At 36.0% G+C, this 27,729-nt stretch overlaps 1 protein-coding gene across 1 annotated transcript in view; it reads left to right on the plus strand.

Moving 5' to 3' along the window:
* Positions 1-27,729, plus strand: part of FBXL17 (F-box and leucine rich repeat protein 17) — a 296,586-nt gene that overhangs the window by 87,397 nt on the left and 181,460 nt on the right. The window contains exon 6 of the mRNA XM_075137474.1: positions 8,349-8,479. Within this exon, the coding sequence (XP_074993575.1) occupies positions 8,349-8,479 (131 nt within the window). The remainder of the gene's footprint in view (positions 1-8,348; positions 8,480-27,729) is intronic.

The following is a 27,729-nucleotide window of genomic DNA, read 5'->3' on the forward strand; positions in this document are numbered from 1 at the left end:
AAGAGGATATATTCAGACTAGATGGTCACAGTCAGGTTGGATGGGGCTCTGAGCAACCTGATCTGGTTGAAGATGTCCCTCCTCATTGCAGGGGGGTTGGACTAGATGATCTTTAAAGGTCCCTTCCAAGCCAAACTATTCTATGATTCTGTGATATGACGTCTTCTGTAAGGTTTGTTAAGTCTTCCACATTCTTTCACATATGAGTGACTTTCTGTACACAGTAACGAGGTATTTTTTTACATTTATTGCTACTTTAAGCTGAGGTATATATGCATGTAATATAGGCAAGTGGGGTGATGCCATGTATTGAGGGAAAAAAGACAAGTAAGAGATTTTCTCAGTCATACAGTGACTATGAAATTGTATTGGAATTCAAGCTTCTTTACTCTGAAGCTATTGACAAGTGATATCTGGTTAATCTTGCTGCAGTGACTTCAGCAGTGTTTCCATCTGGCAGGTGTCGCTTCCTCGTAGTACAGCAGACAATTTTAACTAAAACTCTGAATTGAACTGAAGCATCCGGCACAGACACATGTTCCATTTATACAGTTCTTCGGAGGAAATAAGCTCCAGCAGAGAGTTAAAACAAATACCTGAGGAGTAGTAATATGATCTTTAACTGCTGCATCTGTCTTTTCCAGAATTCGTCTTTTGATGACATCATCTTTTTGTTCTAACCATTATGTATTTCTTATGGTCAGTTTTGTGTTGTGTTCTTAACTATACTTTAGAAGTGCTTAGTAGTAATTCCAGTCCCATGTTCTTAGAGAATGTGGAATCTGTTCTTTGCTCTACATGTCCTGTGAGTGTGTCCCGCAAGGCTGTGCAGAGCTAGTTCCTTTCTGTCCTTCTGCTTCCTGTGTGCAAACTGGAGATAACAGCACTGAGCACTGGCCTCTGTTCTAAAATTGGTTTGAGGCTGATGGATGTATAAAAATTGAGTGGTTCATTATTACTGTATTTTCCCCCTAGTAATGTTAGCTCTTTTTAAAAATACTGGCACTTGAAAATTCTGAATTACAGTGCTGCCGAATTGCAGAGCTTTTTTAATTGTGGGCTATGTCAGTGAAAGTGTTGTATATTTTAGAAAAAGAAGAAACATTCAGGGTTTATTTTCATTATTTTTCTACTCAACAGAGTGACATTCAAAAAAATTTCCTTCAAAAAAAGCAAAATCAGGTTATTACACTAGTGTCTTTTTTCCTTGAAGTTGTTATAAACTACAAAATATGCACCTAAAGTAAATAATGATTACTGGGCAAGATGAGAGGCAGTGCATGTACATACACAGGGAGAGAGAAAGGGAAGGAGAGAGTGTGTGTGTGTATGCAATTCACAGTTAGACTCCCAGTTGAAACCAGTGGTTTATTCTGATGACCTAGAATGTCTTATTTTGCTTTGTAGCTGTAATGTGTGAAACAGTGTCACCAAAGATCTGAATGATCTGTTCTGTGACATCAGAAAAATTAGTCCAACTTTGTTTCCATGGAGAAGGGAAGAACATGTACTAGGTATAGTGTTGTAGTTTTTATCTTCTGTTTTCAGTATATCCCCAACTATTGTTTTCTTGTTTTATCTTTTTCTCACTTGTTTTGTTATTTACTTATTTTTCCCTACATGATTTGTTTTTTCTTGCTTTCTCCCTTCCTCCCCTTCTCACTTCCTTGTCTCTCAAAAGTTTATTTCTGGTTATTTTTTACTTTTCACTTTCTTCTTCTCCTATCTATGCAAACGTGCAAAGTGTACCTATGCACCTTAGGTAATTGTGTTGAAGATGAAATGACCAGATGGCTGATTTTTATTCATTAACTAAGTGTGAATAAGAAACTATATGCTAACTAGTGATTTTTTTTAATTTTATATCTTCAGCCCCAAAAGTGGTGGTATTTTCTTCCCCTTTTATGGTAGTTGCCTCTCAGCAATTTAATTGTTGTACTTCTAATAGAATTTTAACAGCTGGCATCGGCAAATCTTGACATCTAGACATAGTTCTATTTCCAAACCACTTCCTTGGCTTGTTCCTTTGGGTTCTGATACATGTGCTTTGTAGCGGTATAACTCTCTGTGCTTCTACACCACATACTTCTGACAGACTAGGTCTGGTAAAGTTTATTACGATATTTTCATCTAAATATGTGTGAATCCTTGGACAACATCTTGATAGAAAAAAGTTCTAACTTATTCTTCTAATCACCAATACATGAGGTCAGTTTATCTAAGAACTATTTTTGGAATAATGTGATCTTTATTCTTTCTTTGTCTCATAGTTGTTATCCAAGAGTCATGTCCAGTCTAACTCAGTCATACCTGTGTCTGAGTTGGTGGCCAGTATGAAGTCAATGAAAATTCAGATTCATAAAGCAAATATTTAGGACTCATTCAGTGCAGACATTTTCAGCTTGACAGATATATAGTGATAATCTACACATGACAAGACTGATTTTGCAAGAGGCTTTTCTAAACTGAGGTACTGTATGGTCCCTTTCTTTAGTAACTGATTTCTTTTGACACAAAGTACTCTGCTTTATGCTCTTTTTATGGTAACATTTCAACACACCTTCTAATCTTAAAATCATCATGCTTCCTAACTAAGAACATGATTATTGTTCTTTGGCTAGGTCTAGAGAAGAGTTTTTAATCAATTTATATAATGAACTATATTTCATAAGATGGCATATGATTTATTTGAATTTGTTTGCATTTAATAAGATGTCCTTTTAAAGATTAGTCTTCCAATCATAGGAAAAAGTCATTAAGTAAGGATTTCTGAACATAGTGATTCTGGGGCATTCTTCATGAGGATTGGCTTGATATTTTAAACAATGTGGTGCTATAAACTGTGTGAAAGAGCCTTCTTACATCTTGTAAAACTAAAGCTGACCATTTAGTTGAATGAAGTTAACTGTGTCCCTCCTAAGAGATTCTTTTCATAATTTTTAAGAATTTGATAGTTGTACCCAACTGCAGTTTCTTTCAAGTTGCAATGGAGTAAAAAACGGTATTGCAGAGAAGACTGATTGCATGGTTGAAAGGGTTTCAGTGCTCTGTGGGTGTGTGAAACTTTAAAAAAGAAAAATGGTTCATTAGAGGTACTTGAGAGTAAATAACACAGAGAGAGAGTAAACTATGACTCAGCGATGATGTAATTCAACAGCAACTTTTAGAGCTTATAAACTGGAAATAAGTCTTGTAACGCGGGTACTATATGTGCAGTTTATATGGGTATGCAAGTAGTTCCTCTTAATGTTAGAAAGAAGGGTCTTAATGTTAGAAAGAAGGGCAATTTTTTTTTTTTGTAGCATAATTTGTAAAAGTATGTATGCAATAAATCAAAAACCAAATTATTATTATCAGTCATCTTGGAAGGAGTAGCAGCTTGAATACAAATGTCATTCACTTTCCTATTGTGTTCTGCTGTGGTACATTACAAAACAAAGGAATCTATTGAATAAATTTGTTTCCTTAAATTAACATACATTTTCAACTCTCTTTTCTTCTCAGGTATAGTTTTTTACAAATAGCTACACTCTTCAAAACAAACTTTTTCTGTTTTGGTTTTTTGTAAGCGATGCGAATTAAATCTTTGTCTTATAACACAGGTTTTGATCTATTTCTTACTTAAGCAACAGGAGCTCAATGTTCTGCAACATTTAAGAAATTAAATTAAAAGTTGTGAGTGTGCAGAACATTAAATCAGTCTATGGGAAAAGAGTCTCCTCTATAACAATTCAATCATTTTCCAATTCTTTAAACAGTGTATGATTACTGTTTCAGGAGCACAATATATCTCAATAACATAGTTTAGTTACTTCAGCTCTTAAGTAAAAATTACTGTATGTGACTTTTTAAAAATCGTTTGTAGAATCTATTGACATAATCATAAAAAGAATGGGATTTACAGTTTTTTGAGGTTGCTATTTTTTATTTCCTGTGATCATACATTTGCTTTGAGGGGCTTAAATCAGAGAGCAGTTTGTTCCCTGAAGGCATGTATACACAAACAGTGTCAAGAAAATTAAGCTTAATTAGCAAAAGATGTGAATTTAAAGCTCATCAAGTCCTTATAAGCACTTTCCTTCAGAAATAATTTGGCTTTCATTCTGAAGAGGATTGATCTCATGTGAATTGTTTAGTGGTGGACTTGGCAGTGTTAGGTTCACAGTTGGACTCAATCTTAAAGGTCTTTTCCAACCTAAATGATTCTATGATTCTATGCTGTTCTATTCTGTGATTTTTGAGGAAACATATCTCTACAGGAATTGTGGAAGCATGCAGGGAACAAAAGCAAAAAAGAATTGCATACTTTTTGTATTAGTAGTCCCCTACAACAACACCTAAATGTTCACAGGAGTTGATACACCCACAGTGAAAAATTGCCTGTGATCCCAATGGTAATAGTAATTTTTTATAATCTAAAGTATATGAAATTTATCCTAAACATGAGCAGTCTCAAATCAGGCATATGTTCTCTCTCTATCGTTTTTTTGTTTGTTTGTTTGTTTGGGATTTTTGTTAATATTAGAGTTTTCAAATGCTCTAGCTTCTTGATTAGCATTGCACGTATTTTAATATTACAAGTTCCACTAATCAAGATAGAAGTCTTATGAACTCCATAACATTCAGACACACAAGTAGTATGATAATCTCTGAATATTTAACTATATCAACCTCCATAAAATTTCATTTAAACCAACCAACAAAAGTATTGAACAAAAATTATTTTATCATAATTTAAAGTATTTGAGATCCAAAAGTAGTAGGTAATTTCTTAAAAATAGTATTATGTAATTTTTAAATTTTATTATCTTTTTAAAAGAATTGAAGCTCTGTTTTTCAAACTTCTTTGTCCAAAACTATTTTGTGGTCTGGTTCTTTTGCATCTGTCATTCATAGTGGAACAGTGCCCTTTCAGTACATTTTAACAGGCAATCTCCTCACAAAAGCTTTACATACTGGGCTGTCAATTCTCTGTCCGTTAGTGGGACTGAGAGGAAAGGACCAACATCCTGTTCCCTTCTAATCTCATTCATCTAACTAGACTCCCTCTGAAATTTAAATCCTGTTATTATACTATCTCATACGATTTTTACACTGAGTGAATATTCAGTAATTTGAGCAAGGTTTTGTATTTATGTAGCACACAAAATTTGTTTAACTGTTCTTGCTTTCTCTTAATTCTTTTATTTTATTTTCAATTTCATATTTTTAAGTTCTCTGTCTACTATTTGCATTGTCTGTTTTATTGTCACATAAAATATTCCTTTTTCAGTTAAAACATTTTGTCTGCTGAAGTTGAGTTCAAAATTTAAATTCTGCTCATGCTGAGCATTCTTTGTAGAGCTATAAAATTAAGAGTTGAAGAAAAGTGTGAATATCTGTAGAATGGCCCTGAAATTGCTTAATAAAATGGTATTACTGCATGAAGAAAATTTTTTTGATTGGAAAAAAAAAAAAAAGCAAAAACTTTATTCATCCTAAAGTGCCCTAAGATTGAGTATTTAAGTCACAGCATGTCCTTTTCTTGTGGAAAAATGCTAATTAAAGGTATGCTATTTTAATCTCAAGATTTATGCACGCACTGAAGATTCGGACATCCCAACTGCCTGATTGTCTGCTTCAGAGAAGTTTAGGGTTTTTTTATATCAGACTACTTTTAGGTGTGAGGGTTAGAGGTCGAATATAAAACTTAGGTTTTTTTCTTGCCTTTTTTTTATAATACTTGTGATTAATAAAGAATTCAGCATTGTAGCATCAACCCCTTACAATTATTTTTTCAGGCAAAATATAAAATAAGATATTTGTCATTAAAGTATCCATCCCATTTTTTTGATGAAAAATAGTTACATATATATTTATAACAATTCTCTGACTGATAATAAGATGTTGCTTAGACAAAGGCGTATTCTTTTCACCTGTCATGTTCAGATCGATACAAAATCATGTCAGAAGGTCCAGTACTTAAGGGAATGTGTATGCGGTTCTGCAGCTTTTGAAAGTTGTTCACTCATCTGAAATGGCGAGGTTGTAGATCAAATTATACTTGAGGAGTTTGTATCAATCTGAAGCAGTCTCTTCAAACTTCTAAGCCAGTAGGGTTTTCTGGATCAAATATGTTGTACCTGATAAAAAGAAGAATTAACCTACTAAGTGGGTCAGCTGTCAGATAGGCTGTTTAAAATGAATGAATGTGACAGTAAAAAAGGCAAGTGATGGTTGAGTTACTGTATATTGAATATAATGGTAGACCATTGTTAGTATAAAGGAAAGAAACAATGAGGGAATGACCATTCTCCGGTGATGGTAAAGGATAAAATCTACCTTGGAAACCCTATTAATTTGGTCAATAGAAATACTAGGAATTTAGTTTAGATTTTGAGTCTACCCATGCAATGCAAAAGTCTTTTTTTCCTGGGAAATCACAAATTCTTTCTGCTGCATTCATCATTGCCTCAATGAGGTAGATATTCTATGGTTACCTCTGACCTAATTTGAAGCCATGTTAGTTAGGCATTTTTTAAAGAAGCACTGATCTCCATGCATTGATTTGACTTTAGTGTAAGTTCATATTTTTTACTCTGTAAGTAATAATAATGACAACAGAATCACCAGTATTGTCACCTGCTCATAACAGTGTTGTCATGAAAAAAAGCATGTTTTAGTTACGAAATCTTTTTTTAATGGGAAGATTTTCTACTTGCCTTTGAGGTCTTCTGGTAAATATTTGTTCACTGTCATAGAACATATGCATTGTTGAATTGTCCAGTAGGTTTTTTTCCTATAGCATTGGCCATGTTATTGCCAACATAATATAAAGGCTGAAGTATCTAGTATGAATAGGTGTATGAAGGTGAGGAAAATTCAAGTTGCTCTAAGGTTCCCCTTCTCCTTGTAATTTATGCAGAAAAAATGAGGGATTGGTTGTGAGCTTTTTTTGGGTACATAGAAGGTAAGTCTTTAAACTTTCTGCGAGAGCAGTTTGTATGAAATGCAGAGAGACAGAGCTTGTAAAATCTGTCCATTTTACCAACACAATATCAATCATTATGTGCTTTTCTCCCTAATAGGTAAATAATATTATCAGAAATTCAATGGCATTACAACAAGCACCTCCACAGTACGCCTGTAGTAGTATCCTAATAATAGGAATATTATTGTCCTACTTCCTATAGACATACCCTGCAGTTGTTTCTCAGAGGTCAGGTTCCTTAATTTTAAGCTTGTTCTGCAGAATTTTTGGAAGGAGTATGTGGTTTATCTTCAGCTTTAGTTTGGAGAATGTTAAAAACTTCTGGTACAAAACACCAGAACACCAGTTTCTATAGAAGACTACCTACATTTGAAGTCCTCTTTTTTTCCCTTTTCTTTTTATCTTTTTTTTTTCTTTTTTTTTTCCTTAAATACATTGACTTAATAATTAACTACTGAAGTGGACCGATTATGTGATCTCAGTTGTATGCCTTTACTTAATCAAATTCTTAGTGACTTAAATCACTGAATAGGATTATTTTTTCTCTCATACAGGGAAAGTAAATTTAATTAAAGTGTCAGTATTACCTAATGCAATTATTTTTCCAGAGTATAACAGAGATTATTTCAGACAGCTTAAAAAGCAAACAGCACTTGGAGGTTATTATGACTAAACCGATCCGTTGTTTAAGGATACTGCAGAAATCTGTAAAAATTTTCTTCATTGAATCCATAGCTCATAAAAGTAATAAGAGGGTTTTGTTTGCTTTTGAAGGACACTATAATGATTAACAATAGTAATAAATCAGATTAATCAGTGCATAGATCTTAATCATATTGTTCTGTGACTCCAACTTTTGTTGTTCAGAATATCCAAGTTGTTACTGATGGCTGTGCAGGTGAGACTACAGTGTAAATACTGCATTTTCCAGGGAGTTTGTAATATTTATTTAGTTTAAGAGCCTTAGACTCTGGAGTCATTAATCACATGCATTTGAATCTAAGGACAAATGTGTTGTCTCCCCTTTCTTCCATGCCCTATTTTTCTTATAATTAAATAAGCTGGTATGCTACCTTGGTATCTTACACTCCATATGGTTAAGAGGAGAAAGACCTAGGCCCCTATTATAGGTATTGGACCATGAGTGAGAGTGTCTTGATTTCATGGAGTAACTGAGTGCCTGAGTTCCAAATTTGCTAAAGTTGGATTCTATGAATATCTCTGATATGTTTCCTTTTCATGAAAAACATGGTAATCTCATCTTTCTGACTAGCTTGCACATATTATACATGATTCCAAAAAGTTTAACAGTTGTTATAACAGTTACGTATGTGAACAAATTTCGGATTATTTCTTTCTATCATATTTGTCTCAATAGCTAAGAAATCTTTCCAGCTTGGATCTACGTCATATCACAGAACTGGACAATGAAACCGTGATGGAAATAGTAAAGAGATGCAAAAACCTTAATTCCCTCAATCTGTGTCTGAACTGGATCATTAATGACAGGTAACTTCATTATAGCGTCTAAAACGAGTGTAAAGCAAATTTAACTAGTTGTATTAGCTGAGAATAATTCCTCGTGGCTCGGGGGTTGGAGGAGATCAATAAAAGCAAGCAGTGTTTTCTGAGTATTTGTTCTTGCTTGTTTTCGGTAAATCGTCTAGACACGTATTTTACAGGGTGTATATTTCTGTAGTGGAGAAAAGTTGAGTTATAAGTGCATGTCAGCAGTAATCTCTTTCCTGTACATTTCATGAGAATGTGCTCTTTACCATGTGTGATTGAAATGTACAATTGCAATTATGACTCCTTCAGTAGGTAGCCAGGATTTAAACAAGATTTATATGCATACAAACAATTAAACATATTTTCGACTACATAAGGGAAAATAAACTGCTTGTGGGTTAAGTAGTGGAATTCAAGTTTTTTTAGAAAGCAACAAGTCCTCTCCAGAATGAGACTGAAAGAATAACTGGGGTATTGCCTTAGGCTTTTCCTTTTGAACAGAATACCTCCTATCCTGCTGTATTCTGTCCTTTTCATCTAGTAATTTAGTTTAACATTAAGTAAATGCACACAGATGATGTATAGTTATATTGCTGATCAGATGAAAAATGAAAAATATTGACAATTTTAAAAGTGGAAGTTTCCTTCTAAAATGAGAAAATGGAGCAAAGCCACTACCTCAAAGTGCACAGGAGAGAACATTTTGAATTACTTCCAACAGATTGGTTTATTATAACTGGTGCTTTAAACAGAAGGAGAGAAACACTTTTAACAGAGAGGGTTTCTAAAACAGTTTCCTATAAACTGGAATGACGTGTTTTAGCAATTGTACTTCTTCCCCATGGTTACAGATTTTTTTTCTAACATACTCTCTTTCAAGGTCTTCTGAATTTTTAAAGATTGTACTAACGTGTAAATGAGGTTAGACTTTAGTGAAAGTAACATGTTCTAAAAATACTAAAATTGAAAAGTGTTGAATAGGAAGCACCACTGAACTTTTACTATAACTCCTTTTAGCCTTTAAGACAGTTTTTTGGTTTTCTAGGTTTATGTCAGACACTTAATGTAACTTCACTGGTTTTGAGAGCATTCAGTTGCCTCAGATCTTTCTGTCTGTAGGGCCTTGTTTTCATATGCAGAATAAGCGTACTGTAATGGAAAATTTTAGAATAAATCAGAGAAAATACTAAGAAGAGAAATGTAAATTTAAAAGACAGGCATTTTTCAGGTTTTAATTAAAGTACTTAGAAATGTATACCTTTCTGCATGAACGTTTTGAGTGGGACAGTCTTCTAAGTATCATCCAAACTGATGTCAAACTGTTCTTGAAATTGCTTTAGTAGAATTACTGGAATAAGAAATATATCTTTTAATTATAGGCATGTGACTCTAAAACTTCATATTGAATATAGTTAGAATTATGAAGCTTAACAAGAAAAGGAAACTTTTTTCCGGCAATGACAGATAACCTGCTGTTGTATGTAAACTTTTAGATCGTTGACTTTTGTCTCTGTAGTTCTTTCCATTTTGTGTTTATTTCTGATCATACCTGTCAGGATCTTTTCAACATGCGACTGATAACTAAAACTTGATACAAATTTAAGTTTATTTAAATTAGCTTCTAGCCAAAAGCAAACCAAGAGAGAATTTAGAAAATAATTAATGCCTTTGTTAATAGGCAATTCATTTCGCAATTCAAGTATTTTTCCTATTTTACAAGTAAGATGAAGCTCCAAATACTAGTCTTAACTGAATAAAGTCAACTTCCTCTACTCCTCCTAAATGCTGAAATAAGAATTGCTGAAAACTATGTAAAAGGAATGCGATGCAACCACTGGGCTTTAATCAATGTAGGCACCAGTTCAGCGGCATATTATGAGCATATTGACTTTAAGTATATGAGTGGTCTTTGAGAAGTTCACAGGACTGTTCAGGTGCTTACCTTTGATAAAAACCCAAGTTAGTTTAAATTAACTAAATTAGTTTATTAATGATTTAAAGCATGAGCTTTTTTTTTTTTATTTGATGCCATTTGATGGCTCCTAGTCAGAGGGGATGTCAAGAGGAGATTCTGCATCTTCATACCTTTGAGTAAACCGTCTGTTTATCATTGTTTCCAACACACTGAGATAGTAGCAGTCTAATGTTTTACCTGACTCTTGGTTTTAAAATAGAGAGATCGGTTCTATCACCTCACCCCCTCCACCGCCCACTCCCCATTATCAAGCCTGCATACTTGTGAGATCCAACCATGTAGGGCTTGTATTCCAGATTTTTTTCAAACAAGAAACACTTTTGTTCTCTCTAGAATGACTGAGGCTTGGGTTTTTTTCTTTTCTTTAAAGCCTTGAAAAACTGTTTTCCTGCATTCCTTTGTGCAGAATCAAGGGTGACAGAAAATTGGAAAGTTCTCAAAAATACTGATATAGCTTAGAGATGTATCTGTGAATTATCTCTTAAAGGTAGTTGATTATCGGTAGGTTTTACAGCAGAATTAAATCACTGGTTTTAAAACTTTTATTTTAGATTTCTTTATTGTTTCCAGAAATCCATAAAAATTCACAGCAAGGCTGTGGCCCCAGGATATTTATAATGCTCTCTTGCTTGTGACACAGTGTTAGATCTGATGCTGTGACCATTACGTTTCTTGCTAAGTGACTGAAGGAACTGAAACTTACAGAGTGCAAGATCTCTGCGTGGCAGGCACTTGCTAAGATTTTTGGTGCTGTGAGTCTTTTGCACGTGCAAGAATTGACAAGAACTATTATTTTTCTGTTTTGATTAAAGCTATTTTTGTTTTTGAAAGTATGCCTCTAAAAGGCTTATAGCTAAGGCAAAAAATATGTCCAGTATATTCAGTTGAGATACTCTTGACATTAGTTTTAAAATGAAAGAAAAATAGGTATCTTATAATGACTTGTTAAAAAGTTTCTAAAAGTTGATAGTTAAGCCAGATCAAAAAAAACCTATTCAAGTAATCTAACATAATGATTTCTTCTGTAAGTATTACAGCTCCCTCAAAAGCTTCATACACTATTTATCGTGTTGGTTAAATATGTTATAGAAACAGTCTTACTACTTCTTTCAAATATGAACAAAACCAAACTTGCGAATTCTTTTAGTATGCATCATGAGTAGATTATCTCAGGTCTTCGCAATTGGAAAGGAGTAAAAGTGAGTTTTCTGTACATGGTGATGTGAATAATATACTCTGAGGCTTGATTTAAATAACCTTGTCATCCTGAACTTGTCTTAATGGTCACTGCATTTATTCTTTTGAATTTCAATTGATACAATAAAAATAGTGACATTTAGAAATAAACTCATGGGAGATTCAGGAAAATGTAATATGACGTACAGGCAAAGTTTTCAGGAGTGATTTGTCTAATAGTTTGAGGAACATCTGCTATGTATTATATCCATAAATGATCAAGGAGCAAACAGCAGTTAATCTAACATTTTTTTGTGAATCTTATCTCTGTGGACTTTGAGTTGCAATTCACTTCAACTTCTGTATTACATGATTCACCTAGAGATGGACATTTGAAAGCTGTGCAGTGACTGTGGAGTCTTTATGGTATTTCTGCTTGCTTAAGTCATCCTTCTTATTAAAACCCTCCCTTAGTAATATTTGTGTAGGTGGTGTTTGCCAGCCCCTATTGTATCTATGGTTCTTCTAATAAACATCATGGTGCAGGGAGTAGTGCAGTTAAGGTAAGGAATTTTATCTAGAGCTACAGTGAGATTTTTTGGTGCTGTAGCACTGCCAGTCATCCGGGGTAAGGTTCCACCTGCATAACAAAATTAATGATTGGTTTTGCAGTCACAGGACAAAAATTTCCCAACCATTTGAGAACTTTGGTCTGTCCTCTGTAGGTGGTGCCAAGAGTTCTTGTGATAATGTCTCAAGAGAGCTGTGTTTTTTCACATAATTTATCACACAGTGATTGTAGGTGACTTCGTTAACAGGTGCTGGATTTGCAGGCATCTGGAGGTTGCTGAGAGTAAGCTATGGTTGTGACTTGGAGGCAGATATGCAGTGTCTGCATGGCACAGTAAAACAGCGAGTAATGTTGGTTGATGACCTTGCAGTGGTATCGCTTACTGCCATCAGACTTCTGATTAGTGATGTGAGGGAAGACAAGCATGTGCACCTCCCTGAGCTTTCAGCACAGATGGGAAACCTGAATTTGGTGTAATTAAACCAGTTCTGCTGTCCTTCTGCAGTGCTTTTATGAAATATCACTGTGGATAAACCAGAGAAAATGGTGTAATGAAACAGTCTCCCCATATTGTAATGATTAAGACTTGTTGGTGAGGATTCTGGTTGGAGTCCAAGATGTATTTCCACTTGGAAATACAGACTTTTGACAAGGGTAGTAGTCAGGAAGTCAAGATATGAAAGAAATTCAGAGGAAACATGGTAAATGCTTGGAAGCCAAACTGTAAGCCTGAAAACCAAAATGTGCAGCAGCACAGTCAGGAGAAAGGAACATTTTCTCCTTTGAAGAGGCTCCATCTGCTTTATTCTGGGTCATTAATGCAGCATCATTTTCTCAGGATTGGGTATCATACTTGTTGGCATAGAGCATATGGGGCTTTCTACATTGTTACTTAGCAGACTAAATTGTTAACAGCAGAGTAAATTGTTAACGTGATCTTCCATATGCTAGATAAGTGTTTAAAAAATTTGTGTTGACTGCCTACCATGAATTCACGTGAACCTGTGTAATCAGCCTTGGGAGCATCTGCTGTGATCTGGATGTGTTGTGGGTAGAGGATACAATGCTGAAAATGGTGTCAGCAGGTGATTAGCTCACTATGTTTATTCCCACAGATGCTGGTGTATGTGAATGCCCCAACATTTCATTAGCAGACATGAGCATCAAAATAGTAGCTCAGTTCCTACAGTATATTTTTAATAAAATGCAGGATTAGTGAACGCTATAATTATTTTCAAGAAAAATAATAAAATGAATCTTCTCTTCCTGGAAGTATAAGTCTCTGCATATTTGATGTGGAAATTACTGTAATAAAATTACTTCTAAAATAAAAATATATAAAGCTTTCAGCTTGGCTATATTTTTGCACAGGCAAAAATGTTCATTTTAACTGTAGTGACTACAAATGCTAATATAGCATCTTAGTATTCATCACCTTTGATCTGACTGAAGTGGAAATGTGCTTCAGGAGCACTGATACATATTCCTGTCATTTTGTATAATCTGGACTTGGGGATATAGCAGAACCTTCCAGAAAAGTATCTGTACTTTTTTATGATATTTGTCATGAATCATTCTAGGTGAATACTAGCATTTCTTAATTCTAATTTAATTTCATCTTTTCAGTGTTATCTGAAAGATGATCTCCTTTAGTTCTCTGCATATTTATCAGGTGTTTAGTCAGCTACATTAAAAACTTGAATCCATAAAAAGTTATATAATGTAACAGAAATGAATTTTACTTTTAAAATTACTTATTCTTTTGAATGTCATACTTTTTAATTAAATTTGTAAGAAAATTTGCTTCACTCTGCAGATGTGTTTTGTGAAATGATTCAAGGCTGACTGTCAGATTTTTTTAAATTTCAAAATAAAGCATAAAAGTCGGACAGAGAAAGATAATTGGCATGCTGTGGTGAATTACCTACTTTAAATTCTGGGTTGTCTTTTTTTCACTTTTTAAGTGATGATGAAAAAGTATATGAAAAAATATTCCTTTGTCATTAGTCCAGAGTAGTGAGTTAATGTGGCCAGATGCCCACCCAGCTGCTCTGTCATTCCTCCTGCCCCCTGGTTCCCCCAACAGGACAGGAGGAAAAAATGAGATGGAAAATCTCATGGGTCGAGATAAAGACAGGGAGATCACTCATCAATTACTGTCATGGGCCAAACAGACTTGACTTGGGGCAGATTAATTTATTGCCAATTAAAAATGGAGTAGGCTAGTGAGGGGAAAAAAAGGGCAAAAATAAACCACCTTCCCTCACCCTCCCTTTCTTCCCAGAATCAACTTCAATCCTTCATTCCCAACTCGTCTATCTGCTCCCCCTGAAGCAGTGCAGAGCAATGGGAAACAGGGGTTGCAGTTCATAAGACTTCATCTCTGCCACTCCATCCTCATGCTTTTCCTCTGCTCCAGCATGGGCTATTGTACTGGGTTTATGTGGCAAGGTTTTGGGAGTGGGCGGGATGCAGGGGTGGCTTCTGTCAGAAGATGCCAGAAGCTGCTCCTATGTCTGACAGAGCCAGTTCCAGCCAGCTCCAAAATGGACCCGCTGCTGGCCAAGGCTGAGGCAATCAGCGATGTGGTAACATATTTAAGAAGGGCAGAAAACACTGCACAACAGCAGTCAGGAGAGAGGAGTGAGAATATGTGAGAGAAACAAACACCAAGATCAGTGAAAAAGGAGGAGGTGCTCCAGGCACCAAGGCAGAGATTCCTCTGCAGCCTGTGAAGACCATGGTGACGCAGGTTGTCCCCTGCAGCCCATGGAGGTCTGTGATGAAGCAGATATCCACCCTGTAGCCCATGGAGGACCCCATGCTGGAGCAGGTAGATGTGCCCTGAGGGAAGGTGTGACCCTGTGGAGAGCCCACACTGGAGCAGGCTCTGGCAGGAATTGTGGCCCCTGGAGAGGAGCCCACATACGAGCACGTTTTCTGGCAGGACTGTGACCTTGTGGGAGACCCACGCTGGAGCAGTCCATTCCTAAAGGACTGTACCCTGCAGAAAAGACCCAAGCTGGAGGAGGTCGTGAAAACAGTCTCCCATGGGAGGGACCCCATGCTGGAGCAGAAGAGCGTGAAGAGGAAGGAGCAACAGAGACAAAGCGTTATGAACTGACTGCAACCCCCATTCCCCATTGCCCTGCGCCGTTTGGGGGCAGGAGGTAAAGGAGTTGTGAGTGAAGTTGAGCCCAGGAAAAAGGGGGGTGTGTGTGAGGTGTTTTCAAATTTGTTCTTACTTCTCATTATCCTGCTTTCTTTAATTGGCAATAAATTAAATCAGTTTCTTCAAGTCAAGTCTGGTTTGCCTATGATGGTAATTGGTGAGCAATCTCCTTGTCCTTATCTCAACCGCAAGCCTTTTTCACCTTACTTTCTCCCCCTGTCCTGCTGAGGAGGGGGAGTGAGAGCGAGCGGCTTGTGGGCACCTGGCTGCCAGCCAGGGTTAACTTACCACAGCTATCCACAGGCTACTGTCCTTCAGGAACTGCTCCAGAATGAGTCTTTCCCATGGGCTGCAGGTCTTCAAGAACTGCTCCAATGTGGGTCCCTTCCATGGGGTACAATCCATAAGGAACAGACTGCTCCAAACATGGGTTCCCCACAGATCATAGTTTCTGCCAGAAAACATGCTCCTGCATGGGCTTCTCTCCATGGGCTGCAGCTTCCTTCAGGGCATCTCCATCTGCTGCAGCATGGGGCCCTCCACAGGTTGCAGTGTGGATATCTGCTTCATCGTAGTCCTCCGTGGGCTGCAGGGGCACATCATACTTCACCATGGTCTCCTCCAGGGGCTGTAGGGGAATCTCTGCTCCGGTGCCTGGAGCATGTCCTCCCCCTCCTTCTTCTCTGATCTTGGTGTCTCCTGGGCTATTTCTCTCACATTGTGCTGCTGTGCAGCGTTTTTTCATTTTCTTAAATATGCTTTCCCAGAGGTACCATCATCTTGGCCTGATATAACTCTACTAAAATATTTTATGGTAGTTTCTTTGACCTAAACACACAGAAAACAAAAAATAAAACACTATTGTGTCTGTTAACTATCTCTACTATTTATATTCTTCCGTAAATAACTCCAGTTTCATTCTTGCCATAGGTTAGCCTTGTCTAACAGCCAAACACTCACCTAGCCACTCATTCTCTTCTCAGCAGGACCAGAGGGAAAAAAAAAAAGTAAAAAATTGGAATGAAAAAGCTCATGGGTTGAGATAAAGACAGGGAGATCACTTACCAGTTACTGCCAAGGGCAAAACAGATTTGACTTGGGGAAAATTAATTCTGATTTATTACTAGTTAAAATAGATTTGGGTAGCAAGAAACAAAAAGGCAAACATTAAACCAACACTTTTCCTGCCTGTTTCCCAAGCTTAACTTCACATCTTCACTCCTGTGTCCTCTACTGCCCTAAGCAATAGAGGGGGATGGGGAGAGGGGTGTTACAGTCAGTACACAGTGATTCCTCTCTGCTGCTCCTTCCTCCTCACGTTTCCTCTGCTCTGATGTGGGCTCTCCATGGGCCACAGCTCCTTTAGGAGTATCCATCTGCTCTGGTGTGGGCTCCTCCATGGGCTGTAGTGTAGGTATCTGCTGTAGTGCAGCGGAGCACCTCCACCTCCTCCTTCCCTGCCCTTGGTGTTTGTACTGCTGTTTCTCATGCTCTTTCCTTTCCCTCCTCCTCTTTGTGTTTGGTGGGGTTTTGGCTTGGTTTTGCCCTTTCTTAAATATGCTTTCCCAGAGGTGCCACTGTCTTGGCTGAGGGGCTCAGCTATGCCTTGGGTCTGGCTGTTGGAGCAAGCTGTGTCCAGCACAGGGCAGTCCCAACCTCTCCTCACCGAGACCACCTTGCAGCCCCTCCTGCCAGCACCTGGGCAACTGCACCCAGTACAGTGGTTTTTCATTTCACAGCTAAGAATAAGTTACTGGGGTCAGTTTTTTTCCCTAACCAATTAAAATGTGAAGTTGCGTTCTTACTATGGTTATCGAAACAAATATTCTGTAATATTTCATCACAACATTGAGGTAGCATTTATGCTGCAATGTTTCAGTTGGTAGACTTGGGAGTTTTCACTCATACCTTTTTTCAGTGAAGTGATATCTTACATAATTTAGTTTTTGCTCTCGTTGCGCAATACTGTGTGAGAATGACATCTTGGATGCCCAGGAATGCAAGATGAACTTCCTGCGGAATTTAGCAGTGGCCACACATTTGTGCCATTCTGTATAACGTTGGTTTAAACGTTATGTAACTTTTCAGCCCAGTCTGCAAGTGGTTTGAAAAAAATTTGGGGTACAGTTCAACACATATCTCAGCAGTTATCCCTCAAATCACTATCCTTATCAGTTAGTAGTCCTTTCAGCTTCTAGTTGTAAGTCCTAAACCCACTTTATAAAGGCTTCTAAGAACAGTTTCTTTGGCATTGTTATCAAAGAAATTATTTTTTACAAACATTTGATTGGAACAGATCACTCTCATACGGTCTGCAAAGTTTAACCAATGATAAAAATCAGAATGAATTTTCTATAATTAAGTGTAACTGTCCATTTATTGAGGTTTTAGCCTGCTAATTCTACTTCTCTCTGTGACTGGTATTAAAAGAAATAGGTTTTTTTGGAATCATTTTCTGGTGGAAATGAATGTTATCAGAAAGAGTAAAACTTTCAAGCTATTGTCATGATTTGCCAACCTTTTATCTTTCTTTACGTACTTGAAAAGTGGGGAAAATAGTCCACTGTTGTCACACTGCTGAAATGTATGATAAATGAAGGTCTGTAAGTAGTGAAAATATGAGGAGGGTGATTAACTCTGACAATTCTTATGTAAAAAACTCAAGGTGATAAATATCTCCTGTGATTAGTTATTAATTTAGTGCAGGGGACTAGCATCAGCCTAAACAATTTTATGAGTTGTGGCATAAAAAAAAATTTTCTAAGATAGGTATGCATTTGTTAAACCAAAGGAGAAATTGCTTAGACTTGATTGCTAATAATTAAAAATGGCAGACTTGACACAAATGTGGCTTGATTATTTTCTGTATGACATTCCTTACAGAAATTAAGAAAGTGCAGTGTTCCCTAAAGGCATGGAAATGACAGTGTGTTATACATCTGAGTACTTAGTACATCATGAAAACTGAAAGATTTTGTATATATATCATTTCTGTACAGATTAAATATTTGCAGTGTTATAATTTGAAGTAGGACAGAAAAATAAAAAATCCAACCTACTAATGCTCAGAAAAGAAGATGTAGTCCTTATTGCAATTACCGTTGCATTCTGAGATTACAACCTGTAATTCACCATGCAGTCAGAATAGACACAGTACTTGAAAAAAAGAGAGAAGAAGGGATGGCTGTCTTAATGATTTACTGCACTGACTATATTGTTTAGAGTCTGTCAGTATATCCATTCAAATACCTTTTGAAAGGAGCATGACCATGTTATAAATTTACTTTAGACTATTCCTTGCTGCATGGGTTCTAAGCTCAAAATTAAAATAATTTTGCAATTTTTTTGGTATTTTCTTTATGTGTAGGTGAGCATAAGACCCATGTTATTGGTGGCATCATGCCATCATATAAAGAGGAAATGTGTCAGATACTATATGCTAATTGCCTTCAATCCTGATCAGGGTAACTCAATGATCCCTCCTTTTTCTCTTGTTAAAACCAAAGAAGGCTGGTATATGCTGAATTTTCTGTGATGTTAAATGTAGTTATTTTTGTGTGTTTAGAATTCAACATTAACCAATAAGTACTGACTTGTAAAAGAGATGAAAAATTAATGTACCTTAGAGAAGTTGTAGTAAGCTTGAAGAGGAAAATGGTGATGAAATCAAAATTGAGCTGACAGAATGAATAACTAGGTAGTTCTGGAATTGGCAGTAATAATGTCATGAGGTAAAGAAGTAGTAACTTAAACTGGAAGTGGCGATCATGTTGATGTCTGTAGGATATAGGCAGTGAACAATGAGTGATGGAAAGGAAAAAAAAAATTAAAAGGCTAAACAATGACTTATGTTTGGATTGGAGTCCATTGACTTCTCTGCATACCCTGTGATCATGATCTACTGATTTTCAGAACTATGGTGAAGTGGTCTGAGACTTTCTTCAGTCCATACATCTAGTTTTTAATCTCATGGAGTGGGGAAGAAACTGGTATATAGCCACCTTGTGTGCCAGAAGGGAGCTGGGACTCAACCAGCTTGTACAGCTAACCTTTGGAGGGGCAGAGTGTTTCCAGGCCTCACAGTTCTAATACACACAGAGAAGACAGGAAACACCCTGCTCGCTGATTAAATATAGGTGAATTTTTCGCTGGTAACCATTTTTATAATCTGTAGCACGTTCTCTGGCATTATGCCACACCTGGAGTACTGTGTCCAGTTCTGGGTGCCCCAGTACAAGACAGACATGGACACACTGGAGAGAGTCCTGCAAAGGGCCACAAATATGATGAAGGGGCTGAAGCAGCTCTCCTGTAAGGATGGGCTGATAGAGCTGGGACTGTTCAGCCCGGAGAAGAGAAGGCTCAGGGGGATTTCATCAATGTATATAAACACCGGGAGGGAGGGTGCAAAAAGGATGGAGACAGGCTCTTTTCAGTGGTGCCCAGTGACAGGACCAGACACAATGGGCACTCACTGAAATACAGGAGGTTGCCTCTAACATCAGGAAACACTTTTTCTCTCTGAGGGTGACCAAGCACTGGCGCAGGTTGCCCGGAGAGGCTATGAAGTCTCCATCCTTGGAGACAGGGGCTGTAGGTGGCCCTGCTTGAACAGGAGGTTGGGCCACATGACCTCCAGAGGTCCCTGCCAACTTCATCCATTCTCTGATTCTCATACTAACACTTGCTGTTAGAGATAGTTTGTGTTTTGATTGTTCAGTTAAGAAAAGGAGGTAGAATAAGTGAGCTTCACCATAGCAGCCATCTTCCTTGCTGTCCCCTGATTTTTCAAGGTTTGTCATGATGCGTTTGGACAGACCATTATTTCCTGATTCTGGAAAATGTATCAGCAAAGCAGGACCTAAAGAAGGTCCTCAAGGAACATAAGACATATTGACATCATCATCGTTATTGCTTACAGAGAAGAGTGAGAAAAATTTGGTTTCTGCTCTCATTCCTTTACTGTCTCCCCCAGTACCAATTACTTCCTCCTACTTTGCCTTATTTCATGTCTTTCCTTTTCCTCCCCTTCAGATTTCACCTAATAAGAGTCTAATTTATCTAGCCAATGGCATTTAAGAGATGGTAGTGGGAGAGTTAAGAGTAATGCCAAAAGTTGTGAACCGGAATAGGTTTGCCAGGTTGCAGTCAATCCAGACTGTGGTCTGTAGACTGCTACTGTTGCAGGACGGTTGAAAATATTGTTTCCGAAGACAGAGACTGTTTTCTATATGTGATGTCATCCCTCCACCTCCCTCCCCTGCCCTGGCAACACTTTCCTACTTTTTCTTTAAAAAAAGAAAAAACAGGACTAGGATCTTAGTACAATCACCAATGTCTAATCTTAAGTAGTTTTGGTTTTTACCAAAAGATGACAGCTAATAAAATCTTTAGATGACCTAAAAGATTGCTGGAAAATAGTTTCTGTATAAATTCTCCCTGTTTCTAAAGGGGTAGAGTTAATATAAAACTAGTTTACAAGTACTTAGTGCTTTGTATTTCAGATTTCATATTTTTGTCAATGAGTTTAGAACATTTTTAAAGGTGGTTATTGCCATTCACATGATCAGTCAGTATTTCTGATGAAAATCCCATCTATGTTTAACTGTTTAGTTTTACACAGGGAAAGGTCTGCCTTTGCTTTGCTGGGTCTATTTAGTTCTTTACAGTAGTGCTTCTGTTTCCATCGTGAAAAGAGATCATGTTACCTTTTGAGATGCTGCAGCTAGCTGGATTTACCAAACCTGCCAGCTTGTCATTAGTAAAGGCTTTTTCTAGATCTTTGATGAAGCATATGGATCTCTAATAAAGGAAAAGTTCTCCTAATATAGAGAGAAGTATCTTCTTCCTAGCTTCTTTCTTAAGTTTTCCACTGTCAGAGGGAAAGCAAGCTACAATGAAATATTAACCTACTTGGAAAGCTGTTTAAATTGTGTGACTAGTAAAATAAATAGATTTCTCTTTTGTTCGCCTTTAGGACAAGAGTCTTCATAAATAGAAATGACAAGTCATTAATGATTAATACTTTAATTCCATTCCTATAAAATGAACTAATGTACTTTTAAATGAACATTCTATAGAAGTCAGCAAAACAACAAGCCATACATGATACATCTGGCATCACACCAAAAAATTTGTGTGTTAAAATAGACCTTACACTTCTTACCCGAAGTTAGTGAGATTAAAGTTTTGGAACGATTTCTGATAGATTTTTGATATTTTTTCCATTTTATTTATCTTTAGTTATTTTTCTTTCAAAATGTATATATTTTAAAGTTTATACTTTTGTTTCTTTGTTCTATTTCATATTTTTATTGTATGCAAATGTACACATACAGATATATATAATATCTTGTATGTAACAAAGAGAATTTTTGAACATAGTATGCTATGCTTTCTGGGTGGCTGGTAACATATTTTTGCATTTGTGTAGGCATGCTAAAGGTGTTGAATGAATGAATGCTTCCTATTTAGGGAAGTCTAAGTCTAGATAAGAGTTACATTTAGGTAAGTTTTTAAATGTGAGTTACTATAATTTATTTGCTTTGGGAGTAACATATCAGACAGTAGTATTTTTTTAGCTGAAGCCACACTATGTTCCAGTTTCAGACTTTACCAAGAGTTAGGCATGCTAAACCCTTTGTGCCAAAACCTGAGGCTGAATGCAGCACCTAAAAAACCTTGTTGCAAGAAAGATGCAGTCATTTGCTGCTTGCAGACCCTGCCCAGTGCAGAGAACAATGGAACTCAAAGGATAATTTTGGTCAGCCACCTATTATTAAACAAATGGGAATTTGTTTATTAAACTGAATTTCAAACTCACGGATGTGTGCAGTGGATTATCTACTAATTGTTCTGCTATTCTCTGATTCTTTCCTGCTACAAATTACTATTAGCTAAATTTTATTAAGAGTTATGCAGTACTGCCAATGCTAAGCTCCTTGAAAGTCCTTTTCAACGCTACTGAAGTTGCAGCATTTACTTCAATACGTAAATCAAGCATGAGTTGATTTATAAAGGGAAAAAAAAAAGCATACTGGATTGGAAGAATACTGAGAGAAATTTCATTTTCGCAATATTAACAAGAGACAAAAGGCTTTTTATAGTTCTCAATTAATTGTACACTTGGGATATGATATAAAATGCATTCATTAAGACATATTTTCAGCATGTTTATACATCATACGTTGATTGACCTAGGATCTCACAAACTTAATTTTGTATGTTTTTGATTACTGTGACTGAGAAGGTATCTGTTTGTACAATTCAGAATAAAAAACACTCTTAAAGTATTTATTTCCTTACTAGAATCTCTCCAGGTGAATTTTACACACAATGTCTAGATAACATTCTATTGTAGAAGTTGCTTTTCCATGATGGCAGCTATCTATCAACAAGGCAGAACAATAAGCTTGTTAGACTGAACAGTGAATAAAAGGTTACTAAGCGAGGCCTGACAGATGGCATTCAAATATTCATGCAGTCTTTTCAGATATTGGAAGTACTTTCCTACTGTGAATAAAGTACTTAAAGCAGAAGGTCTTACCTTCAGAATTTTATAGCTCTATTGTTTACAATCTATGTATTTCTTTTGTCTGATAGGGTTTTTTTTAAAGTGATCCTTTAGATTTTGACATATGTAGGCGATATTGAGAGAATGCCTTTCCTCAGGTATTTGATATAGGCTAGATGTTTTGTTACACTTGCATTTTAAAAACTGCAGAAAAACTAAGAGCATGAAATAGTTCGGTTAAAAATTCAGATGATTAGTAGTGTATTATGACTATACTTGTGTTTATTGATATGTAACCCAATTCTTTAAAAATGGTTTATATAGATAGTGTGAATCTGTAGTCATTTAGACTCTTCTCATATAAACACATGTAAATTCAATTTCTAGATTCTAACAATGTTTAAAACTTTTAGCTAATAGAACAGAAATGTAATTGATCATTTAAACTTCAAAGAAAGTGTTTTTCTAATCTGCATTGCAAACTGTAGTCCCATTTCTACTTTCAGACATATCAATTAAATATTGGCCAGCTGAATTTGGCTTAGAAAGTTTGTGCCATCCTTTAGCATTTCAGCAGGGGAAAAAGTGTGTGCATAAGCTTTTATCCATTAGTTGTCTTCTGGCCTGGGAGACTGTGGCAGGAATTTAAAATGGTATTAGACTCCTCTGGGGCAACCGAGCAAGAAGGAAAATACATTCTGTGCAACATAGTTGTGCTCAGTGGTCTCCTTTGGACTCTTTTCCTCCCTGTTTCTGGTCTCGTTGATTACAGTAGCGGCAGAATTGCCAATATTTGTTGTAGCTTGGAGCTGACTGTAATGGACATTCCTGATTTTACATAATAGCAATAGTAGCTCCAAAATTCCAGGTTACCTTCAACCCTCAATTCATTATTGAACCACAAAAATCCATTTTATTTTAGTACTCTGTAAACTTCTAGGGCAAAATAATGTTTTTTTTAAAAAAATTTACCATTCAGAATTCAAAAGAAGAGCATTGAAATACAACTAAAAACTAGATTTTCTAGTAATATCTTACTTTTCCAAACATTACTTGAAAACTAAGGCTCTTGCCTTTATGTAGATGCACCTCTCAAACTTCAAATCATCCATTTCCAGTATCAATTAATCATTTTTACAAATCGTATTTTATAATATTTTCTGTAGCTCAGTGAATTGCAGTCTATATGAATTACATTTCAAAGAGTGAATATAATATAGAAATATTCTTTAGGCAATTCATCAGAATAACCTCTTCTGTACTCCTGCTTCTCCTTAACTGTAATGCTAAACAATTGTCTTAAACATGTGCTCTAAGCAAAAAGATAAAAGTTCTTACTATGAGGAGATTCTTATGTCATTCTCTCCTGAAAAGTGTGTTTGGTTATTCTGGTGACTGTATAATTGGTGTAACAAAACATACTTCATTGCTGTGCTTGACAGATTTCATTTTCTAAGTAAAACATTGTCTTGTTTTGAAAAAATAAATCTTATCACAGTATTGAAGGCTATTAAGAATTTGCTTAAATACTTAAAATCTTGAGGTCAAATTTTAAAATAAGCATTTCAGAGTAATTTTCAATAGCACATACACTTTTATTTTTGCCTGTAACATTGTTTTGATTCATTGCTTTCCTATATAGTATATGTAGCTCAATAGTCACTACTGTTGAATATTTGCTGAATAAAGTTTGCAAAAATGTGTCCTGTTTAGCCCTGATCTAAATGGTGATATATTAATATATCTATGAATCTCAATACCTATAAGTCTTATGAAATAAGTAAGGTGAAGCAATGTGAAAACTATGATTATTTTTAAAAAGCAGTACAAAAGTTAGAGTTTGTGTTGTCACTGTTATATCCATTTTTTGCTAACTTACCAATCATAAAACATAGAAATTGGGTTTGGCTTTTTTTTTTTTTTTTTTAAAATTATGGATAGGTTGGTCTCTCCAAGGAGTGTTCCAAACACCTCAATACAATGAATGTACAAAACTGTACTGTAACGTATAGTAATATAAAATGTGTGCCTTTTAGACATTAAAGGAATATGCTGTTTTCACATTGATTTGATTTTTGTTTTTATTTTTCCTTTTTTTATAAAATAGTTTTCTATAAATTTGCATTACAAATGGCTGTAAGTGAAGGATAGACTTTGTAAAAAACCTCCCTGAAGCATTTTTTGTATGGGCTGCCAAAATGGAAGCTGCGAGGATAGAGATAATAACAGGTGCCGATTTTCTTTTTCTTCTCTAGATCTTGCCCTAGTCTCTGATCCTTTCATTTACAGGTGTAGTAAAACATTAATTATTGTTTATTCAGTTTTTACTGGCTTCAGTTCAGATTTGATTGTTTACACACCTAACAGTCACAGAATTTAGCCTTTAAGTTCTCTAAGTTTGTCCTGAATTTCTGTGAATTTTTTCCATTTGTATGAATAACATACTGTATAGGCTTTTTGCATTTTTATTTTTTAGCGCATAGATGTCTTTTGAAACAGATTATTATTATGGTTGTAAAGCATTATTCAAAATGTAGCTGAACAATGGACTTTTTCCTGGTAAATTAGGACTTTTCAAACAAGTAACCATGCTTGAAACAAGAATTATATCAGGAATTAAACCATGTTGCGTTGGAGACGTTTCATGTCGTTAAAAATAAAAATGCACTCTGTGATCTCGAGATCACAGAGTAGCTGCGGTTACTTGGCTGGACCAGAAGACAGTGACAGTGCTCCCACAGCTGGGAACAGTTTGAGGGCTAGAGTTGTGCCTTGGCAGGAGCTGTGATCTGTGGGAAAGAACTGGGGTGGGCTTAAGGCTACTTGACTGCCCCCAACCACTCTGAATGTTGTAGACTACAGTCTATCTACATTATCTGATACTATTCTGTTAATTTTGTCTCTGGGCAATTTTTGCTCTCTGGTACTTGGCTTTTTTAGGCAGTCTTCATGCACTGTCCAGGTGCTCCCAGCAGCTTCATTTAATTTTCCTTTAAAAAGAGTTCGCTTACCAGTGATCATCCTTTCCAATTTGTTTGGATATTACCCTTTATTCGTCTTTGTTATTTTCTTTATTGTTAGTATTTTGAATCTCCTGTTTGTACAGCGTTTAACACAATCTTCAGCCCAGTCTTCATGCTGGCAAGACAATGCTCCAGCCATATGCCCTAGCTTGTGGGGGATGAGAAGGCAGGCTGCTTGTACCTCTATGTCTTAGTAAATTTGTCCTTGCAGTCATAAGCTGTGATTCCAGACCCTGCATGCTACTGTCGGACAGTTGATGAACAACACTGGTGTTCTACTATAGTTCACTGATGGTTCAGGTGATGATTTTCAAGTAACCATTTCCCTAGACATTCCCAACGCATATTTTTGCAGTCCCTACGTCCTAAGGGGCTCAAAAAATGAGCTTACAGCTGAAATATGTCACTGGATCTTTAATTTAATTTCAGGAAATTATTTTATCACACTTTTCTTTCAAGCTTCATTTTACATAGATACTTTGAGTATTCAAAGGGTAAAATAAAGTACTCCAGAGCAGAGTAAAGCTTCTCTTTCTGTGACTGCAAATTATGCTAGTCATTGTATCAGGAGAGAAGGCCTTATAAGCATGCACCCTTTTTCATATACTGCCTATTGCCTGTCACAATTAGTCTTTTTCAGCAAATGCTTGAAAATAGTGGTATTAAATAGACACTTGCATCAAAGTAACTTTTGTTGTAGTAAGTCATACAGTCATATAAATATTCATATATATTGTTCAATTGCATCTTAAAAGGGCTACAGGAAAAGCAAATAGTTAATTTTTTTAGGTACTTTGGATGAGCATCAGCTCTCAGTTTACAGTATCTTAAAATCTACTGGTGGTATAGTTTAGATAAGTAACCCAGCTATGTTCAATTTAAAAAAACACCATTTGAATAGCAATGCACTTGTAAGTGTCTAGAGGCAAGGGTTGCACAAAAATCCCTCCACTTTTGGAAACAAAAATTCTTTCAACAAATACATACAATGTTAATTACTCTTACAAAATACTTTCAGAATGTGAGACTTCGTGTGATTTATACCATTATTTTTACTTACACTGTGTAATTACAGATGATGTTTTACAATTTTTACCATCAAGGTTTCATCATCTAGTGTAATATTTTAATGTTACCTGAAATTTCAAAATACATTTTGCACTGAAATATGGAATACTGTGTAACATCCATGTACATAAATATATATACATGCATGCACGTTATGCAGAATTTATTCAGGAACTTCAAAGTGAATTTTTTTACAGATTTTTCCATAAAAAATTTTTCCATGTATGTTTGAACATAGGAGGAGAAGTTTTACTGATAAATGTACAGTGTCAAGACTTCTAAAGTCATACATCAAGATCAAATAGTATTCTAGAAATATTAAAGCTAATAATATTATATCATTAAAACTGCTTTATGAACTTAGTCTTAGAAAATTGATATGATTTCCCCAAACTCATCGTAATATCACTTTTAAAAACAGGATTAAAATCCTAATTACACTTACACATTCTACTAGAAATTCATTTAACTGTTTTTCCACATGTACATTGCTGGTAGCTGTCCATGTCTATCTTGTGAAGTAATCCCTTCCTAAAACATGATACTCTGTAATTTCTCATTACCAATCATGGATATTTTGATTAATGGCGTAGCAGAAAGATCAGAATATATTATTTTTTGTCATCTCACCTTTGGCATCGCACAGGAAGTACCTGCAGAGGAGAGGAAGGGGTAATGAAAAATGAGGAGATAGTTCTAATACTGAATTATCCAATGTAAAATCCAACTGTTAGGAATTGCTAAGCCTTCTT

Source organism: Calonectris borealis, chromosome Z, assembly GCF_964195595.1.
Source record: "Calonectris borealis chromosome Z, bCalBor7.hap1.2, whole genome shotgun sequence".
Lineage (NCBI taxonomy): Eukaryota > Metazoa > Chordata > Aves > Procellariiformes > Procellariidae > Calonectris > Calonectris borealis.